At 42.0% G+C, this 21,906-nt stretch overlaps 1 protein-coding gene across 1 annotated transcript in view; it reads right to left on the bottom strand.

Annotated features, from left to right (window-relative positions):
• Positions 1 to 21,906, bottom strand: part of LOC126485071 (uncharacterized) — a 777,137-nt gene that overhangs the window by 449,299 nt on the left and 305,932 nt on the right. Inside the window, exon 2 of the mRNA XM_050108674.1 lies at positions 16,279 to 16,371. Within this exon, the coding sequence (XP_049964631.1) occupies positions 16,279 to 16,371 (93 nt within the window). The remainder of the gene's footprint in view (positions 1 to 16,278; positions 16,372 to 21,906) is intronic.

The raw sequence follows: 21,906 nt of genomic DNA, 5'->3' as shown, positions 1-21,906 counted from the left end.
TAGAGACGGAGCGCAAGCTCGGGTTAGGGAAGGATTGGGAAGGAAATCGGCCGTGCCCTTTCAAAGGAACCATCCCGACATTTGCCTGAAACGATTTAGGGAAATCACGGAAAACCTAAATCAGGATGGCTGGAGACGGGATTGAACCGTCGTCCTCCCGAATGCGAGTCCAGTGTGAGTCCCATAGAGCTCAGAGCCATTTGAACCAGCAGGAGATCGGATACGTTTGCGCACCTCGCCCAACGACTCACCGTGCTTTTGGTCACTGCCAGGTCTCTGTAGACATTCTGCGAGCTCCTATGAATGCATGTGATGCTCGGTTTCAGCCAAAAGAAACTCAATGACAGCTCTCTGCTTGGAACACACCTTCGTTACACACGCCATTTTGAATGATATATATATATATAGCGCTACCACCTATCTAAACTTCCTGAAACTATGCGGCCTGAAGAGGGAATACTCTACGATTTTCCACAACAATTTCCAAATTTTTTCAACCGAAATTGGCTGACAAAAGGAATACGTTGCATTATTTAATAAACGCCTCTAGTAGTTTTTTGGCATCGAAGAGACGTTCGTCTTGATAGAATGTCTTCCTACATATGATTGAGCAGTGGTTGATGCCAGAGTTAGACACGGATTCCACGCATTAAACCTTTCAGCAAGTAGGAGCAGCCCACACAGGGCTTTCGCACATATTTAAGCAAACATCTTCCAAATTGCTGAATTTATAGTACTGGATATCACGATACTAAGTTCGGCTCTTGGCCATCTGAATCTCAGAACATGGCATCCATGGCTATTTTTTGTGAGTGTATCTGAAAAATACTGTGATGTGCCTGCTTTGCCGCAGATGATTCCAGAACACAAAAAGCGCATTTGTGAGGTGTTCCTGTCGGTGACTACCCATGCGTGACAAATGGGTGTCACACTGAACCTGTAATGTACATAAAAAGTAACTTTAAAATTTCTCTTACATCCTCGGTATTTCTCATCGATACAGCGCTATGCACTAAATAGTTATAGCCGTCTGCAGTCGCTATATTGATTCTGAAGTGTCCCACATTTTACCCAAGTGAATAGCACTTAATTACTGAGCATTCACGCAAACAGATGTTGAGTCGTCTGGGCTTGTTTTCGTTGTGCGTCTGCCTATTCTACAGCTATTTCTCATGGATCTTCTCTGTTTGCCCGCCCTTTTTATCCATGCTATGCTGAGTCCATTCCGAGATTTACTTGTCTCCAAAGTTTCTACAAGAAGACATCGTTAACTGAACCCAAACACAGTTTGGAATCCTTCACGACGCGTTATGGTAACACACTTCGAGTAGCTATAGACTGTTGGGGACCCTAGCAATGACAAAGTAAGAAATATAGCTCATGCAGAACAACTGCGTAAAGCTTAGGCAGTTATCTGGAATATTTATCATTATTATTGTTTTACTGAGATTTATTCAATAAAAACAAGCTCAGAATCTTTAGCATATTAGCACCAAGTATTCAACACTGTCTCTTCAAGATATTCTTCCACGTATTTCGATTTTGTATATCATCTTCTTGTGCAGCAAGTCTTCCTATTAGCAACTGTACGTTTTGGGACCAGGTAGTCATGAGTCTCCTTTTCTACTTCTTTCTTTAGTTTTCCATCCCAGTATAAGTTTTCGTATTCTTGTTTCCTCCATTCTTCTCACATGTCCATACCACTGCATTTTCTTTCTACTCAACACGTCACATAATCCTTCTTACATATCCATTCTCTTCAACACTCGATTGTTCCGAATTTTTTTCTTTTCTTGAAATTCTTACTTATCTTCACCAACAGTCCAACTCTAATACTTTCAGCTTATTAATATGTTTCCGGTTAGTTATTCATGACTTTTCTCTGAAGAAGAGTACATTCTCTAATATCGACGTGAATATGAGTCTTTTAATATTAAATAGGAAAACACTTCCTAATGTTTTGCAAAATTATGTTTATTTGGTGTTGGTGATGAACTTGCTTTTGCCTCCTTAGACCATAGTAGGTGACAACTGAACTTCGCAAACATAAATAAAAATGCTTTTCGACTTACACAGACGTTATTCGCACAGAAGATACAAAAATGACAGTGTGTTTACACAGGAAAATATTACATTTTTGTCACATAGAAGTAATTATAGTAACTAAAAATGAGGGAGGAGATTAGTGTAAAAACGTAATTATTTCTGGTGACGAAAAATGTAATGTTTTCCTATGTAAACACTCTACCTGTACGTCACTTTCGTATCCTCACCTGAAAATGGCCTAAGAAGTCGATAACCTGTTCGGACCAAATAAATATCACTTTCCAGTACATCAGGTAGTATTTCCCTATTTTGTATTAGTATCACGTTCTGCCAAGCACCGATGGAAAATTCAGTTAATGGCTCTTTTACAAAGTCTTGTTCACATTCTTTCTCTATAAGATTGAATTGCGAATCCCAATGACCTTCCGAACATTAATAATTCTGCTATTAACTTCAACAGCTAATTTCTCCTGTGGAAAACGTGACGTGTTATTTTTATAGGTTTTTTGCGTTATTTGAATTAACGAGTTCTGTGTAATGCCAAATATAAGGCTTTCCAAAGTAGGTTCCTTTGAACAATACCACATGGTTTTTGTGAATCAACGAAGACCAGTCCAATATTTTTTTAAATTCACATTCAAGCAACCTACAGAAAGAAGTCAGAAACTGAAAAGTGCATGGGCAGTTGAATTACAGACTCATAGTGACATGATGTAGAAGTTTTGGGAAGGTAAGTACAAACAGACCAAAGCGAGCTATTGCTTCTACGTGCTCAATGAAGACGCAAGAGAAATAATAGTAATAATAATAACAATAATTATAATGATAATCACTGCAATCGTTTTATTATGGTTTATTGCGCAGCACGTGTTCCCAAAATTATTTTATTTCTTCTGAATAAATACTATTTATGGAATTAATCTGCAACTGTGAAGCGGAGTACAAGCTATTTTGAAACCTCGTGGCACATTGAAACTGTGAGGGAGGGTCGGGAGGTTCGCGTAGATTGGTGTATAGGTAAGAGGATTGCGCTGCGAAGACCACGTTCTGGGTTCGACGGCGCAAAGCTTTAAGATGCCAGCAACTCCATCAAATAGTTTTTATTTCGAAAAGTCCAACATATTACTCCCTCTCACATACACCTTGCGTAATGACCACGACGACAATATTTGAGAAATTAGAGCCAATACAGAGAATTATTGACAGTCATTCTTCCCACGACATTCACCCGTGGAACATGGTAGGCTGGATCAGTTAGCATGAATCTATTCGTAAGTATCCACGCGATACTTTGAATATAGATGCAAAAATTCAGTTATTGTATTTATTTTCATTTTTCTGATTTGATTGGAGATTGGGGCCCTGGCTTAAACCTAATCAGGCATTCCTTATGTTTTATCACTGCATTTGGTATGACACACATAAGTCTTACATGCGAGAAATTATCTTATTATAGCTTCACGGTCGAGAATACGAGGGGTGTTCAATAAGTAATGCAACTTTTTTTTTCTCAGCCAGTTTCGGTTGAAAAAATGCGGAATTTGTTGTGGGACATTGTGAAATATTCCCGCTTCAGCCCCTATAGTTGCATAAGTTCCGACAGGTCGCGGCGCTAAACGTATCCTTCGAAATGGCGTCTGTAACGGATGCGCGTTCCAGGCAGAGAGCCGTCATTGAGTTTGTTTTGGCGGAAAACCAGATCACAGCAGATATCGATAGGCGCCTGCAGAATGTCTACGGCGACCTGGCAGTGAATAAGGGCACGGTGAGTCGTCGGGTGAGGCGCAAACCCGTCCGGTCCCCCACGTGCCGGCCGGCTGTGACTACTGCAGTGTCGGAACGTGCTGACACTCTCATTCGAGGTCATCGGCGGATCACACAATCAAACACATCGCTGCTCAGCTGGCCAACTCTGTTGCTAGTGATGACGCACTCGTTCACCAGTTGGAGAACTGAAAGGTGTGTGCCCGCTGGATTCCTCACCGCCTAACACAAGACCATAGAAGAGCAACGAAGGACCATCTGTGTGGAATTGCTTGCACGTTACGGAGACTGATCGTGACAAAGTTTTGTCCAACACCGTCACATGTGATGAAACATGGGTTCAAAACAAAACGGCAATCCATGGAGTTGCGCCACACCACCTGTCCTCCAAAGAAAAAGTTGAAAGCCGCACCGTCAGCCGGTGAAATCAAGGCTACCGCCTTCTGGGACTCTGACGGGGTTATTCTGTTTAATGTCCTCCCTCATGGTGCAGCGATCAACACTGAAGTGTATTGTGCTACCCTCAGTAAATTGAAGAAACGACTCCAAACGTGTTCGTCGCCATATGTATATGAATACAAACTTCTCCTTCTGCGTGACAACGCAAGGTCTCGCACAAGTTTACGCAACCGGGACGATCTTACAAAACTTGCTTGGACTGTTCTTCCTCATCCACCCTACAGCCAGGATCTCGCACTTGTTTGGCCCAATGACTGATGCCGGATGATGGGGGTTGTTAATGCAGCAACACGTTGTCTCCGACGTCGACAAGTAGAGTGGTACCACGAGGGCATACAGCCCCCCCGTCAGGTACGGGAGTGTATGTTAAAAACGAGGTTCTGCAGCCAGGCGCGTGGAAAATAGTGTGGCGTACTGGCATCCTGAATAAAAACATCATGCTTTTAGATAAAAATGTATTACTTGAACACCCCTCGTACTTCAACAGACGAACATGCTGTCATCAGTAAGTGTAAGCTCAAACACTTAATAACAGTAAATATAAACTTAAGGAAAACACTACGAGTATTTACTTGTGAAGAGTGGATCTAGACCGTTGGCGTGGCAACAAGAGACGTGAAAGAAGAGATGGGAAATGGAAAGAAAATCGAATGAGGGAAACTGGTACGAATACAAACAATGGAGAAAAAATATGATAGTATGACATGATAGACTGTAAAACGGAAAGAGACAACAAGCACAACTAAGAGACGAAATTAGCATTTTCTTCAGTCCTTGACAATCAGAAATGGCCATGTACATTTACATTTCAGGGAATTATGATAATGACTGCAGAAAATAATTCGTTCTCTTTGACAAAAATTGTGCGTAGAGTGGAGGGCGGCTTGTTTCAGAGGCGGATGGCAGCAGTGGAGAAGGAGTCTGAGAGCGTTTTTATTTTGTCGGTGTGAGCTAAGTAAGTAAGTTGTTGTGTTGGGATTATGATGACGCGATATTTACTTGATCTTGGATGATAGGCTCTGGAGTCTGTGCACGCTGAGAAGCCGAGGAAGTAGACACAGCGATCAGTAGTCGAGTGACGTACCTAGACGAAACCATCACATCACGTTAGGGACACGAACGTTCGTACAGAATCCTCTCACTGCTTGGACTAGATTGTCTGCAGACACAAAACTGTTGGGCTAGAATTCTGGGCTGCAAACATTCCTGTAAATGGACGGGAAGCATTACTTCAGTTTTCTCATTGTCGTTTCAGAAACACACTGTTGGTAAGATTGCAGTTCCCGGTTGCTAAGAAATTAAATATGTACTTGACAGTCGAATCGCAGATAGCAAATGAACAAGTTCTCTCACCTTCTGTCCATGAGTTTCATTTCGTTGACTCCTAAGTCATGTATGGTGTCTCTTTTCATCGGTGCTCTGCTTGGAGTTCATAGTACTTAATCTAGAACCAATGTTTCACTTCAAATTGTTGCTGAACTTTTGATGTGTTTTGGATGTTTACGTTCCCCTATCTTATTCTGAGGAGGATTCAACTGACCGTCTTTTAATGTTCGACATTCGCACGTCAAGATGACCGTTTAGTTGTGGAAGCGTGACCGAGCGAGATGGCGCAGTGGTTAGCATACTGGACTCGCATTCGGGAGGACGACGGTTCAATCCCGCGTCCGGCCATCCTGATTTAGGTGTTCCGTGATTTCCTTAAATCTCTCCAGGCAAATACTGGGATGGTTCCTTTGAAAGGGCACGGCCGACTTCCTTCCCCGTCCTTCCCCACTCCGATGAGACCGATGACCTCGCACTTTGGTCTCCTCCCCCAGCCAACCCCACCCTCTTTAGGAAGCGTGCCCTTGCCCACAGCAACGAAAGCGGCGACAGGTGACATAGTACGTTTATTGTATGCATGGTATTGCACATACAGAAATCATGTATTTCTAGTCATGTAGTCCCTGAAATTCGTATGACCTTGCGTAACGGAGAAGCTTTGCAGTGAGGATAGCTATCGAGACGCTTTTTTCCGACTTTTGACATGTGTCGGTCGCAGGCCACAAGATGGAAACGAGGAGTATTAGAAGTCATTAACCGATTCTCCGTAGAGAAGGTCTGCTGGAAATTGCCTCGCGAGATTGCTAGAAGAATCATCAAAGGTGACTGTGGCGCCATCGCAAAATAATAGCACTGCTGCTAGTTATTCTCAAATGTGGTAATGCCACCTCGTAACTCTCCGAATATATGTATGAAATTCTTAATTCAATTTATAGTCGCTGTTTTATAAAGTGTTACAAATTTTATGCAGTCCCTAACAGCGAACGATGTCGTATGGAGTTTAGTTAGGGTACCATGGTTCATTTCTTGCAGTCCTGCGTCTAGCAAACCAAGCAATAAATTGTCTCCTTACACGGGAGCTACGAGTGATCAATTTACATCACGTTATATGTTAATAGTGACCCCACTCGGTAATGATACGATCATCATAAAAGACCCTTAGGGATATGATTCGTCCAAGCCAACTAAAAGAAAGGCTGTTTTTATTGTGCCGCATTTAGTCGCGTTAGGCGAACCACATCTCAAGAGTATACAAGCCACTATGAAACGACAGAAAACAAAAAAAGGACTACCACAAAAGAGTAAGGAAGTGCCATTCGTTACCAGTGGTAGTTGGGTGTGTAAATATTACAGACTAGCAGCATTTCTTTGTCAATACTGTAAACAACGACGAGTTTAAAAACACACAGACTTAGCATAATACCTTTTTCAGCTTTGTGTCACACAAACAATTTCAATACCGGTTAAGATTTCTCAGCAAATCTTCATCAAGCTATATGTTACAAAATTACACATTAAACAAACTTCTACAGACAACTATAGATACTTCAATACGTTACAAAGTAACTCGCCAGCTAAAGAGGGCGAAAGAGGCTCTCATATTGGGACCAAGTCGGCGCTCTGTTTGTTGGAACTCAAGGCTACAACTAACTACGTAATAATATGAAGTTGTGTGTACTGTGAACAACAGTTACTGTGACAACGAGCTTTTGATTGTAACAATGGAGTTTAAAGCAGCCAAAGTCATCCATTGAAACTAATTTTTTGCTGAATGTATTCCAATCTCTCCCTTCCTCTGCAGTTTTTACCACCTACGGGTCCCTCTAGTACCGTGGAAGTCATGTGCCTGGTGTCTTAACACATGACCTATCATCCTGTCCCTTCTTATTTTCAGTGTTTTCCATACACTCCTTTTCTCGCCTATTCTGCGGAGAATCTCCTCATTCCTAACCTTATCGGGTCACTTAATTTTCAACATTCTTCTGTAGCACCACAGCTCAAATGTTTCGATTTTCTTCTGTTCCGGTTTTCCCACAGTCCATGTTTCACTACGATGTAACGCTGTGCTCCATACGTATGTTCTCAGAAATTTCTTCGTCGAATTAAGACCTGTGTTTGATACTGGTAGTCTAAGTCAGGACTGCCCTTTTTGCTAATGCTAGTTTCCTTTTCTGTCATACTTGCTCCGTCCGTTAGGGATTATTTTGATGTCCAAGAAGTAGAATTCCTTAACTTCGTCTGCTTCGTGATCTCTAGTTCTGATGTTAAGCTTCTCGTTGTTCTTGAACTGAATCAGTATTGCGTGCGGTAATTTGCAATGGAGAAGAAAGCTTAAATACTTTCCTCTTTCTTCGATTCCATTTTCTGTACTCATTAGACTGTTCATTCCAGTCAGTAGCTCCTGTAATTCTTGACTTTCGCTGAGGATAGCAATTTCATCAGGAACCTTATCATTGATATCCTTTTTCTCAATGAATTTTAATCTCACCCTGATGCTTACTTTTATTTCTGTCTCTGGTTCGAAGTACAGTAGGGGCGAAAGACTACAGCCCTATATTACACAGAGGGGCGCACACACACACACACACACACACACACACACACACATATATATATATATATATATATATATATATATATATATATATACACACAAATCTATTCGACATAGATTGCTTTAAATTAAAAATGTCTTGAAAAATGTCTTGTTGCATATCAGCGCACACTCCGCTGCAGAGTGAAAATCTCATTCTTAAAAATGTCTTGTTCGTCATAGCCCTAATTCTACGTAATAAATGTTGGGTATAACTTAACATTACAGTAACTTCCGGCAACTACACAAAAATGCTTGAAAACACCTGTCCATTTTCATATCGCTCCTTTTACTTATAGTCAGTTCATCGGATTTCTTCGAGAGTTTAAAATTTTCGGATTTCGTTTCTCTTTTATAAATTTCCACAGCATGTAACATATATCATAGGTCAGGGCCAACTTTTATTTCCAGTGTCCCAATAGGTTTTATGTTGGATGGCTTCCTTCAGCTAGTTCTGGGATAGCTAATACGAGAACACTGCTCATCTCAATTCTGAGATTTTTTAGAAAAGCCTTTTTACAAAGCCTATCATTGTAAGTAGAAAAATCTCAGACGCTGTTACAGTAACCTAAACAACAAACGTTAAAAGATAATTAACAGACGAATAACAACAGAATATAATATAAACATAATTGCAATGATATAGTCTAGCAACAACATAGAGAATTTTAGGTCCAAAATTTCGTTCAGTATGCTCTAGAGAAGTCCTAATTAGTTGCAGATGACAAAAAGTACGAAAACACCAACTGTATTGCAGACAAGAGAAAGCTACACAGACATCTGTATATTTCTAAGCTGTCTGGGAGATATAAACCGTGTGCCGAAACGGGACACAGTGAAAGTCCTGTGAGATTTGGAAGGTACGAAATGAAGTACTGGTGGGAGTAAAGTTGTGAAGGCGGTTCGTGAGTCGTGCTTGGATAGCTCAATCGGTGCAGTAATTTCCAGCAAAAGGCCAAGGTCGGGTGTTCGACTCTCGTCTGGCACACGGAAAGTGTCAAGCAGTGCACAGTCCGCTACAGAGTGAATTTTCACTCATTTCTTTAATATTTAATTAAAATGTTTTGAATATAATAACGATAATCCGCCTGGTAGAACTTTGCGCAGAGCACAACCTAATTATACCTAACACTTGGTTCAAGAATCATAAAACAAGATTGTATACATGGAAGAAGCCTGGAGATAGTGACAGGTTTCAGATAGATTATATAATGGTAAGACAGAGATTTAGGAACCAGGTTTTAAATTGTAAGACATTTCCAGGGGCAGATGTGGACTCTGACCACAATCTATTGGTTATGAGTTGTAGATTAAAACTGAAGAAACTGCAAAAAGGTGGGAATTTAAGGAGATGGGACCTGGATAAACTGACTAAACCAGAGATTGTACAGAGTTTCAGGGAGAGCATAAGGGAACAACTGACAGGAATGGGGGAAAGAAATACAGCTGAAGAAGAATGGGTAGATTTGAGGGATGAAGGGGTGAAGGCAGCAGAGGATCAAGTAGGTAAAAAGACGAGGACTAGTAGAAATCCTTGGGTAACAGAAGAAATATTGAATTTAATTGATTAAAGGAGAAAATATAAAAATGCAGTAAATGAAGCAGGCAAAAAGGAATACAAACGTCTCAAAAATGAGATCGACAGAAAGTGCAAAATGGCTAAGCAGGGATGGCTAGAGGACAAATGTAAGGATGTAGAGGCTTATCTCACTAGGGGTAAGATAGATACTGCCTACAGGAAAATTAAAGAGACCTCTGGAGAACAGAGAACCACTTGTATGAATATCCAGAGCTCAGATGGAAACCCAGTTCTAAGCAAAGAAGGGAAAGCAGAAAGGTAGAAGGAGTTTATAGAGGGTCTATAGAAGGGCGATGTACTTGAGGACAATATTATGGAAATAGAAGAGGATGTAGATGAAGATGAAATGGGAGATACGATACTGCGTGAAGAGTTTGACAGAGCACTGAAAGACCTGAGTCGAAACAAAGCTCCGGGAGTAGACAACATTCCATTAGAACTACTGACAGCCTTGGGAGAGCCAGTCGTGACAAAACTCTACCATCTGGTGAGCAAGATGTATGAGACAGGCGAAATACCCTCAGACTTCAAGAAGAATATAATAATTCCAATTCCAAAGAAAGCAGGTGTTGACAGATATGAAAACTACCGAACTATCAGTTTAATAAGTCACAGCTGCAAAATACTAACGCGAATTCTTTACAGACGAATGGAAAAATTGATAGAAGTCGACCTCGGGGAAGATCACTTTGGATTCCGTAGAAATATCGGAACACGTGAGGCAATACTGACCCTACGACTTATCTTAGATGCTAGATTAAGGAAAGGCAAATCTACGTTCATAGCATTTGTAGACTTAGAGAAAGCTTTTGACAATGTTGACTGGTATACTCTCTTTCAAATTCTGAAGGTGGCAGGGGTAAAATACAGGGAGCGAAAAGCTATTTACAATTTGTACAGAAACCAGGTGGCAGTTATAAGAGTCGAGGGACATGAAAGGAAAGCAGTGGCTGGGAAGGAAGTGAGACAGGGTTGTAGCCTCTCCCCGATGTTATTCAATCTGTATATTGAGCAAGCAGTGAAGGAAACAAAAGAAAAATTCGGAGTAGGTATTAAAATCCATGGAGAAGAAATATAAACTTTGAGGTTCGCCGATGACATCGTAATTCTGTCAGAGACAGCAAAGGACTTGGAAGAGCAGTTGACCGGAATGGATAGTGTCTTGAAAGGAGGATATAAGATGAACATCAACAAAAGCAAAACAAGGATAATGGAATGTAGTCGAATTAAATCGGGTGATGCTGAGGGAATTAGATTAGGAAATGAGACACTTAAAGTAGGAAAGGAGTTTTGCTATTTGGGGACCAAATAACTGACGATGGTCGAAGTAGAGAGGATATAAAATGTAGACTGGCAATGGCAAGGAAAGCATTCATGAGGAAGAGAAATTTGTTAACATAGACCATAGGTTTAAGTGTCAGGAAGTCGTTTCTGAAAGTATTTGTATGGAGTGTAGCCGTGTATGGAAGTGAGACATGGACGATAAATAGTTTGGACAAGAAGAGAATAGAAGCTTTCGAAATGTGGTGCTACAGAAGAATGCTGAAGATTAGATGGGTAGATCACATAACCAATGAGGAAGTATTGAATAGGATTGGGGAGAAGAGAAGTATGTAGCGCAACTTGACTAGAAGAAGGGATCGGTTGGTAGGACTTGTTCTGAGGCATCAAGGGATCACCAGTTTAGTGTTGGAGGGCAGCGTGGAGGGTAAAAATCGTAGAGGGAGACCAAGAGATGAATACACTAAGCAGATTGAGAAGGATGTAGGTTGCAGTAGGTACTGGGAAATGAAGAAGCTTGCACAGGATAGAGTAGCATGGAGAGCTGCATCAAACCAGTCTCAGGACTGAAGACCACAACAACAACATCAACAACAACAACGATAATCCCAAAAATGCATGTATTATCATGTAAAACTTTTATCTGTTATTCCATAAAAACAATATGAACCCACTGACGATGGTGAAACATCACAGGAATACATATGGACATTAAAGATAAAAACTATGTTTTCCCAAGGCAGAATCCTTTTACCAAAAGATGTATAATTATATAATGTGTGTCAAATCAGGAAAGGTGAGCATCATAGGTTTTTGGCATTTGTTATTTGAACATCTACATACGTCTTCCGTGTAAGTAATTATTTTTTATTTTTATATGACACCCCTTCTTGTAATTGTTTCTTGTTGCAACGATAGAATCAAGGTGCACAACACATGCTCTGTTGTATAAAACTATTACAGCAGTTAATTCGGAACAAACAGAATACACCCTGCTTCTCGCAAATGAGATTCTGGCCCACTCTCATACAGAGGGTCAACTCTATATACTAATTAGACGACAGCGTAAATATCAGTAGAGAGGATTATAATTTAACACATTTTTACATGAGACGAGAACGGATGTAATCCTAAAAGTGCAGTTTTTAACAAGAATTGTAAACGTTGTAATCACTGTTGTGCAAACCTTAAGGCCGAAAGTAACTTTCGAATGATGTGTCACTGCCAAGTAACATAGCTTGATGAGACGTGGACCATACATAGCAAGATCTGCTAGAGTCTAGCACAGAAATAACGGAAAGAAGTACACAGACTAACAGAAGTGACATATTTATTCAAAGACAATTATTACACTGGCGTCACCGCGATTCGTGGTGATCCCCTGGACCTTACATAAGTCGAGACACGGTTGTTAATAGGATGTGTGGTTAACACGGTCTGCAACGTTCTCCCACGCTGGCCACAAGATTGGTAAAGAGTTGTTTGGTAAGGTGTTTCATTCCTGCTGGATGGTCGTTCGTGCAAATGAACGTGCTGCAGTACGAATCCACAACGCATCCAACACGTGATCTGTGGGATTTAAGTTGGGGAAACGGGAAGACCAGTCCGTCCGCCGAATATCCTCTCATACCGAGAGCTCCTTCACCTGCGCTGTTCCATGCGGTCGCGCGTTGCCATCCGTAAAAATGAAGTAATGTCCCAATGCACCTCTGCAATACGTACATGGAGAAGGAGCTCAGGGTCACAGTAACGTTGACGGATGGGTATACTATGTTCAGAGATTTGGGGGTCAGCACGCCCATGCAATATTATGTCTCCCACACCATAGCACATGGACCACCAAAACACTCATCTTTGCAATGCTGGACATGTGCTGATATGCCGAGGGGTGAGAATAGGCAATGCACGCAGGAACACTGTCGAGCACGATCGTTATTTGTATTCGTCTCATTCACATTTCGTTGAGTTACCTTCGGTTCTTTCTACGTATGGTCCAAGGAGCTACTGTACTTGGCAGTGGTACATCATGCGAAAGTTACTTTTGTCATTAACGTTTTTCCACTTGTGTAATACAGGGTGTTTCAAAAAGAAAAACTTGTTTTTCAAACTCCATAGTTATTCATAATAGCATACTACAGACATGGGATACATTGCAAAATACTAACAAAATCTTAAAGCTTTAGCTATGCTATAACAAATGCTCCAAGTGTCCACCAGCAGTAGCACTAACAACATCCAGACGATGGCAAAATTCGTCATAAACTTTACACAATGCATCTGCTTTGCAGAATTTATGGCTGCTGGTATCCTGATATTAACTTTCTCTATGCCACGAGGTAAAAGGGAGATAAGTACACTTTTCTTTACACATCCCCACAGAAAAAAAATCACACGGGGTCATGCCTGGCGATCTTGGAAGCCAAGAATGCAGGACAGTCTCTCGGGGTCCTGTGCGCCCTATTCAGCGTTGATTCAGAGTGTCACCGTGAAATTGACGTACGCTGTTGTGCCAGTGCGGTGGAGCTCATAAAGTCGTGTGATGCATTGCCAGTTCTCTACTTGCGCGACGAGTAGACTTTCGTGGATTTCGCTCAAACGTATGCCTAATTCTTTCCACCATGTCATCAAGAGTGTGACACCGATCCGGACTCTGACCATTGCGCAAGCAGCCTGTCTCTTCAAATTGGCGATACCAACGACGAATATTTTTGGGAACTGATCAATACCAAAATGCCGACGAAAAGAATGCTGCAGCAAAATCACTTGCCCACACTTTGCGAACTGCAGCGCACAAAGCGCCTTCTGATGAGCGGACGCTGTCTTACTTCTGACTGACTGCGAACTGTGATGATGCATTGACTGACATCTAACGGCGATTTTCCGAAACCCTAAGCCACGCTCATTATAACAACATTCTTTTTGAATCTTTCTGTATAGTTGGTATTGAGCAAATAATTTGCTGTTACACAAATACACACTCTTACCTTAGAAAGTGTTCCTTAAAACTTTTATTTTCACCCGGTCTACATTTAGGTGTATGAGCCATAAGACATTTTTGCGTTGCTAGAAAAGATGGTGGTTTTGTTGTTAGTGTCTATAGTAGGTAATTGTAAAAAACATGACTGTGTGAAATGATTGTTTGCAAAGCCGCCATACTGTTATAAGTGTGTAAAGTTCATTTCCAGCAAAAACGATCTGTGCAGTCAAATACAGGCTGGGGCAAATAAAAGTGCACCGGTCGAGGGGATACGATTGGACGTTACTGTATTCATAAACCACACCCTGCACCGCGCACGCCACCGGTACGAAAGCCACGTGTTCCACACCAGTTCTGAACAAAGTGGGGACTGTATCAGTTTGAGTGGAGCAGTGCAAAAGGGACGATGGTATTCACACTGGAGCAGCAAGTATTCGTTGTGGAAAGTGCATGACAACAAAGTCGTGGAAATGGTGTGGTCAGTTGTTTGCTGAGATGTTTGAGGGTGTCGAAGTGCCATGCAATGCTTGGTCTGAAAATGGCGTCAGACAGGATCCGTTTCGAACAAGACGAAAAACATTCCGAAACGTGCCCGCACACCAGAAAATGTGGCAGCAGTTCACCAGAAAATGCTTCAGAGTCCTCCCAGATCAAGAAACCAGCATATCCCGTCGATCATGTGGACAAATACTCCGCATGGACCTGCACATGCATCCCTACCGAGTGTGTGCTACTCATGCATTAAAACCAGTAGATCCTCCTCAGCGCATACAGTTTCGTGGGTGGCTGTCCACTGAGATAACAATGAATACTTGCACATGGATCTGTTCTTTGTGTCTAATGAAGCTTGCTTTCATCTGAGTGGTTATGTCAACTCACAGAATCACAGGTTCTGGGGAGCCGAGAGTCCGCATAACTTCGAAGAAACACCACTGCGTAATCAGAAGGTTGAGGTTTGGTGTGCAGTGTCTGCACGCTGCGTTACGGTCCCATCTTCTTTCATGAGACGCAGACTTCTGCGCGTTACGTTGTCGACATTTGGAAGTCACTTGCGGCAGCATTGGCGGAGGAGCAAAAGACCTACACTTACTTCCAACAGGATGGAGCAACTGCTGATGAAGCCGCCCAAACCTTGGACCATTTTTTCACAATCTTCATGTATGACAGAGTCGTCAGGTAAAAGTTTTACGTAATAATGTATACAGTTTTGGTCGTAGCCCTAAGTGGTCACCCAAATCATCTTGTCTGTCAATGTGCGATCTCTTTGTGTGGGAGCCCCCAAGTCTAAGGTTTATCGCAACAATCCTCATAACTTCAAGAACTGCAGCAGGAGATTTCGGATGAAGCTGCAGCAATTCCAGCAGTTCAGCTCCGATCCGCCTTCAGCAGCTTTCTGACCAGGACCCAAAAATGCCAAGAGATGAATGGTGGTCACTTTAAACAACTGCTGTAGTCAGATTAGTACCGTATTTCCTTTCCTCTGCTGTCTTTCTTTGTAATCTGGAATCCTGTTCTCCGGGCAACTTTTATTTGCTTCACCCTGAACGTACAAGCTAACGTCAGACCGCTCAGTGCTATAGTAACAACACCGCAAGTGTACAATGTGAACGAAGCTTTGGACCGCCAAAACCTGTGTGTTGTCAAATTCGACAAACAACATGGAACCATCTTTGTCAATTTAGATTAATTAAGCCTTTTATCATTAAATAACAGGTCTGCAATGCACGCCTGAAGAAGAGCAAAGCCTGCTCGAACGCTTAGCGTTATATTCATAAATAAATGAATATAAGTGTGACTGGTAGCAGTATAATACAAATAATTATAGTAATGTTGTCATGTTAGAAAATCTAATATGAAGCGAATATTGGTTAATACTTACTGAAAAGGGAAGAAAAGTCAGCCGCCACCGGGCTGACGGCTATGTGTACTTTTTGTTAAGAATTAACCTGTATTTTTTGCACAGCCGTGGTCTCACGAAGACAAGTTTCGGCGAAATCAGAAATAAAATATTTTCTAGAACGTAGGCTATAGAAAAAGAATGTTAAGGTAATTAATAAAATACTGCACTATGTACACAAATTTAAGTCAGCTGAAATGTTTTGAATTCGTTCACCATCTGTTCTAGAATTCAAAAGCAACGTGTTCAGTGAATACTACGCAAATTTAAATATAACAGAAAAACTTCCAGAGAAGGATATTCGATACAGATTTCTAAACTAAAGTAAAAGTCTTGTGGACACGGGCGGCTCTTACCTGGTTAGCGAGGCTTCCGGAACTGTCGCTTAAGCTGCCGCCCTCTGAACGGTTGTACTGGTTCTTGTCCTTCTGCTTGTGTTTGTGGCGATTCTGAAAAACACGTACAAACGATTACTTTAGAATGATACACTTTCCACTTTGAAAGGGAAAAGGTATGGATAAAATTGAGATGCAAATGGAGTGAATTATTTCATCACACAATGTTTGTGGAAACCGAGTCATTATTACAATAGGTCTCGCGAAGCACAGAGCGGAAGTAGGGGAGGGGTAAAGATGGTTGACGCGGCTGAAAAACGTTTCTCCAGAAGACTCTCTCACTTAATATTCCGTTATGAGCAAGAAAACGACTGTTCCGTCAGGAAGTTGGGAAGTGTATAACAGGCAAAGTGATGCAATTACGCTGTTGATGTCGAGTTTCTACTTCGTGTCATCATTAAATCTCTGATTCCTGCTGCGTAACGCCAGTGTTTCTATTAACGTCTAAGTAAATTTGACTGTGGACTGACTGACATCTCTGAATTAGGAACGTAAACCGAAAACGAAGGTAATATGCATCTGCAGAACTGTAAGCACCTTTTCAAAAATTAGGAAGTCGAAGGAACAGGTTAAAGCATTTTTATGTACAGTTTCATCTCTTTTGGACAGCGACATCTCTAAAGACGGAGCAATAGTTTAGTTTATTTTTAACTGGATGGCACAATCATGCCATTCTTTGGCGTTCCAAAGAAGATGACTTACGACATGTAAAGTAAAGTAAAATTGAACCGGGCGTCAACATAACGGTTGTTTTACTCTGAGTGGGCGCCCACAGTTAAACATGGAATCTCAGCCACGATGTAACATGGTAGTTTCCACGTACACAAAGAATTTGTGTAGTTTAAAGTGTCACACACCAGAGTAGATCCTAGGAACAACAGAAGATAGAATTCTACAATATGTAAATTATTTAATAGATGTCAAAAACAAGTCATCTGGAAGGGTATGTTATATAACCCAAATCTTCAGGTAAATTTGGTTGTGGAGTGATTCAGACGCATAAAATAGAAGAGTAAACGGAAGGCGAAGTCAGGTTACAGTTCAAGAAGAACTGGGACTCTCAAGCATTCATCCAAAACGTAGGAAGCGGCAGGAACAAATCTAAGATCTTCATCGCCATTCTGAATACAAAAGCTGGTATTTGTACACTCGAACGAAACAAGTGATACTTGCAGTAAGTGTTAACTAGTGAACGTAGAAAATCAATACATAAACGATATGTGGCAGTATGCGCTGTCAACTTAACTACTCGACTAAAAGGACATACACTGATCAGCCAGGGCGTTATGACCACCTACCTAATACCAGTATGTCAACCTTTGTCACGGATAACAGAGGCGACGCGTCGTACCATGGAAACAGTGAGGCCTTGGTACGTCTCTGGAGGGAGTTGTCACCACGCCTGGTCACACCAGCCACTTAATTCCCGTAAATTATGGGGAGGGGGGCCATGAGCTCTGACGCCACATTTAATCACATCCCAGATGTTTTCGACTGGCCAGTTGGGGGGTCAGCACATCATTTGGAACTCGCCACTTTGTTCCTTGAACCACTCCAGCACAGTCTTGGCCTCGTGACATGGTACATTAGCTTGCTGAAAAATGCCACTGCCGTCGGGAAACATGACCGCCATGGAGGGGTGCATGTGATCTGGAACCCGTTTACGATACTCCTTGGCCATCATGGTGCCTTGCACGAGCTCCACTGGATCCATTGACACCTACATAAATGTTCCCCGGAGCGTAATGGAGCCGCCGCGAATTTGTCTCAGTGCTGCAGAACAGGTGTCAAGAAGCATTTGGCCTGGAAGACGACAGATTCGCGTCATCCCATCAGCATGCTGAAGAAGGTGTTGGGATTCGGCAGACCATCCAACGCTCTGCACTGTGCCAAAGTCCAATGCCGATGGTCATCTGCTCGTTTCTGTTGTAGTTGACAATGTCGTGGTATTAACATTGGCACATGCATGGGTGGTCGGCAGCGGAGGCCAGATGTTAGGAGTGTTCGGTCCACTCTGTGTTCAGAAACACTTGTACTCTGCCCAGTGTTGAAGGCTGAAGTTAGTTCCGTCACTACTCCTGTTTTACCAGTCTGCCCAGGCCACGAAGTCCGATATCTGTAATGAGGGGTGGCCGACCAACTCCACGACGTCTGGACATGGATTCACCTCGGTTTCGCCACGTCTTGATGACACTCGCCACAGCGCTCCTCGAACATTCGACAGGTCGTGCACTTTCCGAACTGCTCGTGCCGAGCCTCCAGCCCATCACAATCGGCCCTAGGTCAAACTCCTATAGATCGATCACCTTCCTCATTCTACGTACACGCGGACAGCACGCTCACTCACACCATATCCACCGCGCGTGTGTCTGACTGGCAGTCATTCCTCGCCACGTGACGCTGCTATCGCCTGGACGGGTTTATATCGATAGTAGGTCGGTGGTCACAGTGTTCTGGCCGATCAGTCTATTAACAAATACCGAACTCCATGTTAATAACATTCTGCTTTCATTTCTTGACATTAATATGTGAATAACGATGTATGTTCTTCTGCATCTCACTTAACGTATTTACGAGGGTCACTCCAAAAGAAATGCACACTATTTTGTTTTTTAAATCCATCTTTTATTTTACACGTCTGAAAGTTTTACAGTGTGTAGATACATCCTTTAGGAACAATATTTTCATTTCTCAACATAATTTCCATCCCTCTCAACTGCCTTGCGCCATCTTGGAACCAGCGCCTGTATACCCGCACGGTAAAATTCTGGACCAACCTGTTGGAGCCACTGTTTGGCAGCGTGCACAAGGGAGTCATCATCTTCAAACCTTGTTCCACGAAGAGAGTCTTTCAGTTTCCCAAAGAGATGATACTCACATGGTGCCAGATAAGGACTGTAACGCGGGTGTTTCAGTGTTGTCCATCCGAGTTTTGTGATCGCTTCCATGGTTTTTTGACTGACATGTGGCCGTGCGTTGTCGTGAAACAGCAAAACATCCTGCTTTTGCCGATGTGGTCGAACACGACTCAGACCAACTTGAAGTTTCTTCGTTGTCGCCACATATGCTTCAGAATTTATGGTGGTTCCGCTTGGCATGATGTCCACAAGCAAGAGTCCTTCGGAATCGAAAAACACCGTAGCCATAACTTTTCCAGAAGAAGGTGTGGTTTTGAATTTTTTTTCTTGAGTGAATTTGCGTGACGCCACTCCATTGATTGCCTCTTCGTCTCTGGTGAAAAATGATGGAGCCATGTTTCATCACCTGTCACAATTCTTCGAAGAATTTCATCTCCACTATTCTCGTACTGTTCCAAAAGTTCGGTGCATACCGTTTTTCTTGTTTCTCTGTGAGCCAATGTCAGGCACAAACCTTTATTAACGCCAACACTTTCAGTATTCTGCAAACACTTCCTTCCCCTATCCCAACGTAGCGTGACAAATCGTTCACTGTGACACGTCTGTCAGCAGTCGCCAATTCGTTAACTCTCTGCACATTGTCTGGAGTGTGTGCAGTATGAGGCCTGCCGCTGCGAGGACAATCCTCAGTATTGCCGTGCCCGCTTTCATCACGTAACCTGCTTGCCCACCGACTAACTGTACTGCGATCGACAGCAGCATCTCCATACACCTTTTTCAACCTCTTGTGGATGTTTCCCACTGTCTCGTTTTCACAGCACAGGAATTCTATGACAGCACGTTGCTTCTGACGAGCATCAAGTGTAGCAGCCATCTTGGAAACATGCTGTGACGGCGCCACTCACGGGAATAGGTTGAACTAAGTTTGAAAACAAACAGGAAGGATGTATCTACGCACTGTAAAACTTTCAAACATGCAGAATGAAAACTGTGTTTTAAAAAAATAGTGTGCATTTTTTTGGAGTGACCCTCGTATTTCTTTCAAAAATTTGTTTCTTTAAATTTAATTTCCAAATCCGCAGAGCTTCTCTTACTTGGCGCATAGTTCTACGGCGTCTCCTATGACTTCATCGTCAATTGGACTTTTAACCCTAATCCCTCTTAACATTTCTGCATAATCCAGTTTGGATGTTCACATTATTATATTCCACCTATACGAGAGACTGCGGGCTGCAGTAGAGCAAAGCCCTTTTCAGCCAGTTGTTTACTCATTTCTGGATTCGAGGGGGTGTTTTTTAAAGCTGGGAAAACAAAGTTCAACACCGAAATACTGATGGTAATGCACGAGTCTTTCTTTGTAAGCGTTAAAGTGTTCGTGCTCTTTCCCAAGCTAAGAGTCACTCTTGTTTAGTTTTATGTCTCACGTAACCAAGATTAAGCTCTTCATTCGTCCTCTTAATCTATGAACTCCTTTAGATCTATTTTTCGGAAGCTTTTCTCTTGTTATAGTTGTCTTTAAACTATATTTATAATTTGACAATCTGATTCACCAGTGTTTTCAAATACGAATTTTTTTCCCCAGGACATCACTTCGACGCAAAGATGCACTGTGGTCAAAGTTTGTGATCGGAGAACAGGCCTTTTCATTCTACCCGGGAGTTGGGTAAGTATGAAAAGATTGGATAAAATAGCGTTCATTTCCTTAGTCAAGCGAAATGTTGGCAAAGATGACCACAGCTTAGCTAGAAGTGAGCCTTAGCAACATTTAATTATCGCTTAGTTTCACGGAAAATCGGAAATGTTGAACTGAATTAGTCTAAAATTGGAGATCAAGCAAAATGAATATCCTCTATGCTGAAAATGGCTCAGATACAAAGGCAAATGTTATTTATTTCCTTGTCCTATTTTCTTTTTCTGTGTTTACAGCCCAACATTTGTATAGCTAGAAGAGTTCATCCCCCTCCGCGGCACCACTGCCCTCCTTTATCGACTCTACACGAGACGGAGTGGAGTTCGTATACGCTAACCCCTTTGAGTAACTCTGACTTAGGATTTTAGTCGTTTCTGCTAATTACCTGTCAAGCAGAGGTAATATTCGATCAATAGTGAAAAGGTGGTTCGACTCGGTCCTCATGATTTCCCTCTATGTATGTGTGCTATCATCACACGAAGACTCTCATAACGCTCGGTATTCGGGTCTAAATATTATTTCTGGATTATGTCAGCTTCAGTAGCGCTTGCACACTTTTCGGTTTTATTCTTTATTCCATTTCGACGTCTGTGATAGGAATAGGAGGGGACCACTGTTAATGGGCACAACAAACCAGAGACAAATGCATCCGAAAAATTCAATACTAAATATCTAGTTGCGATTGGGAACTCTACAGTACAAAAATATTTGCAGCGGCCGTGCTGCTAACGTTGTAGTGCTACCGCTAGAGAGCAGATGCTACAAGACGAGAATTCGACATTGCACAGGACCAAAGTAGGCAAAGCTGAATGATGAGACGCACATACTGCGTGCATTAATATTCAGCAAGTATCCATGTCTTATCCAACAAAAACTGCATTAATCAGATATATAAAGGGTACTCATGAAGCGATTGTGTAATATTACGGCGTTATTACTAAAAACACAAGAATAACTGTTTTCCAATACGTTGTCAAAGGATTTTGATTGATTGAAGCCATAAATTAAAACAGTCTGTCCATTTAACACTCGGCTTTATGA

This window comes from Schistocerca serialis, chromosome 6, assembly GCF_023864345.2.
Source record: "Schistocerca serialis cubense isolate TAMUIC-IGC-003099 chromosome 6, iqSchSeri2.2, whole genome shotgun sequence".
NCBI classification, from domain to species: Eukaryota; Metazoa; Arthropoda; class Insecta; order Orthoptera; family Acrididae; genus Schistocerca; species Schistocerca serialis.
This window is presented reverse-complemented; position numbering and strand designations above follow the sequence as displayed.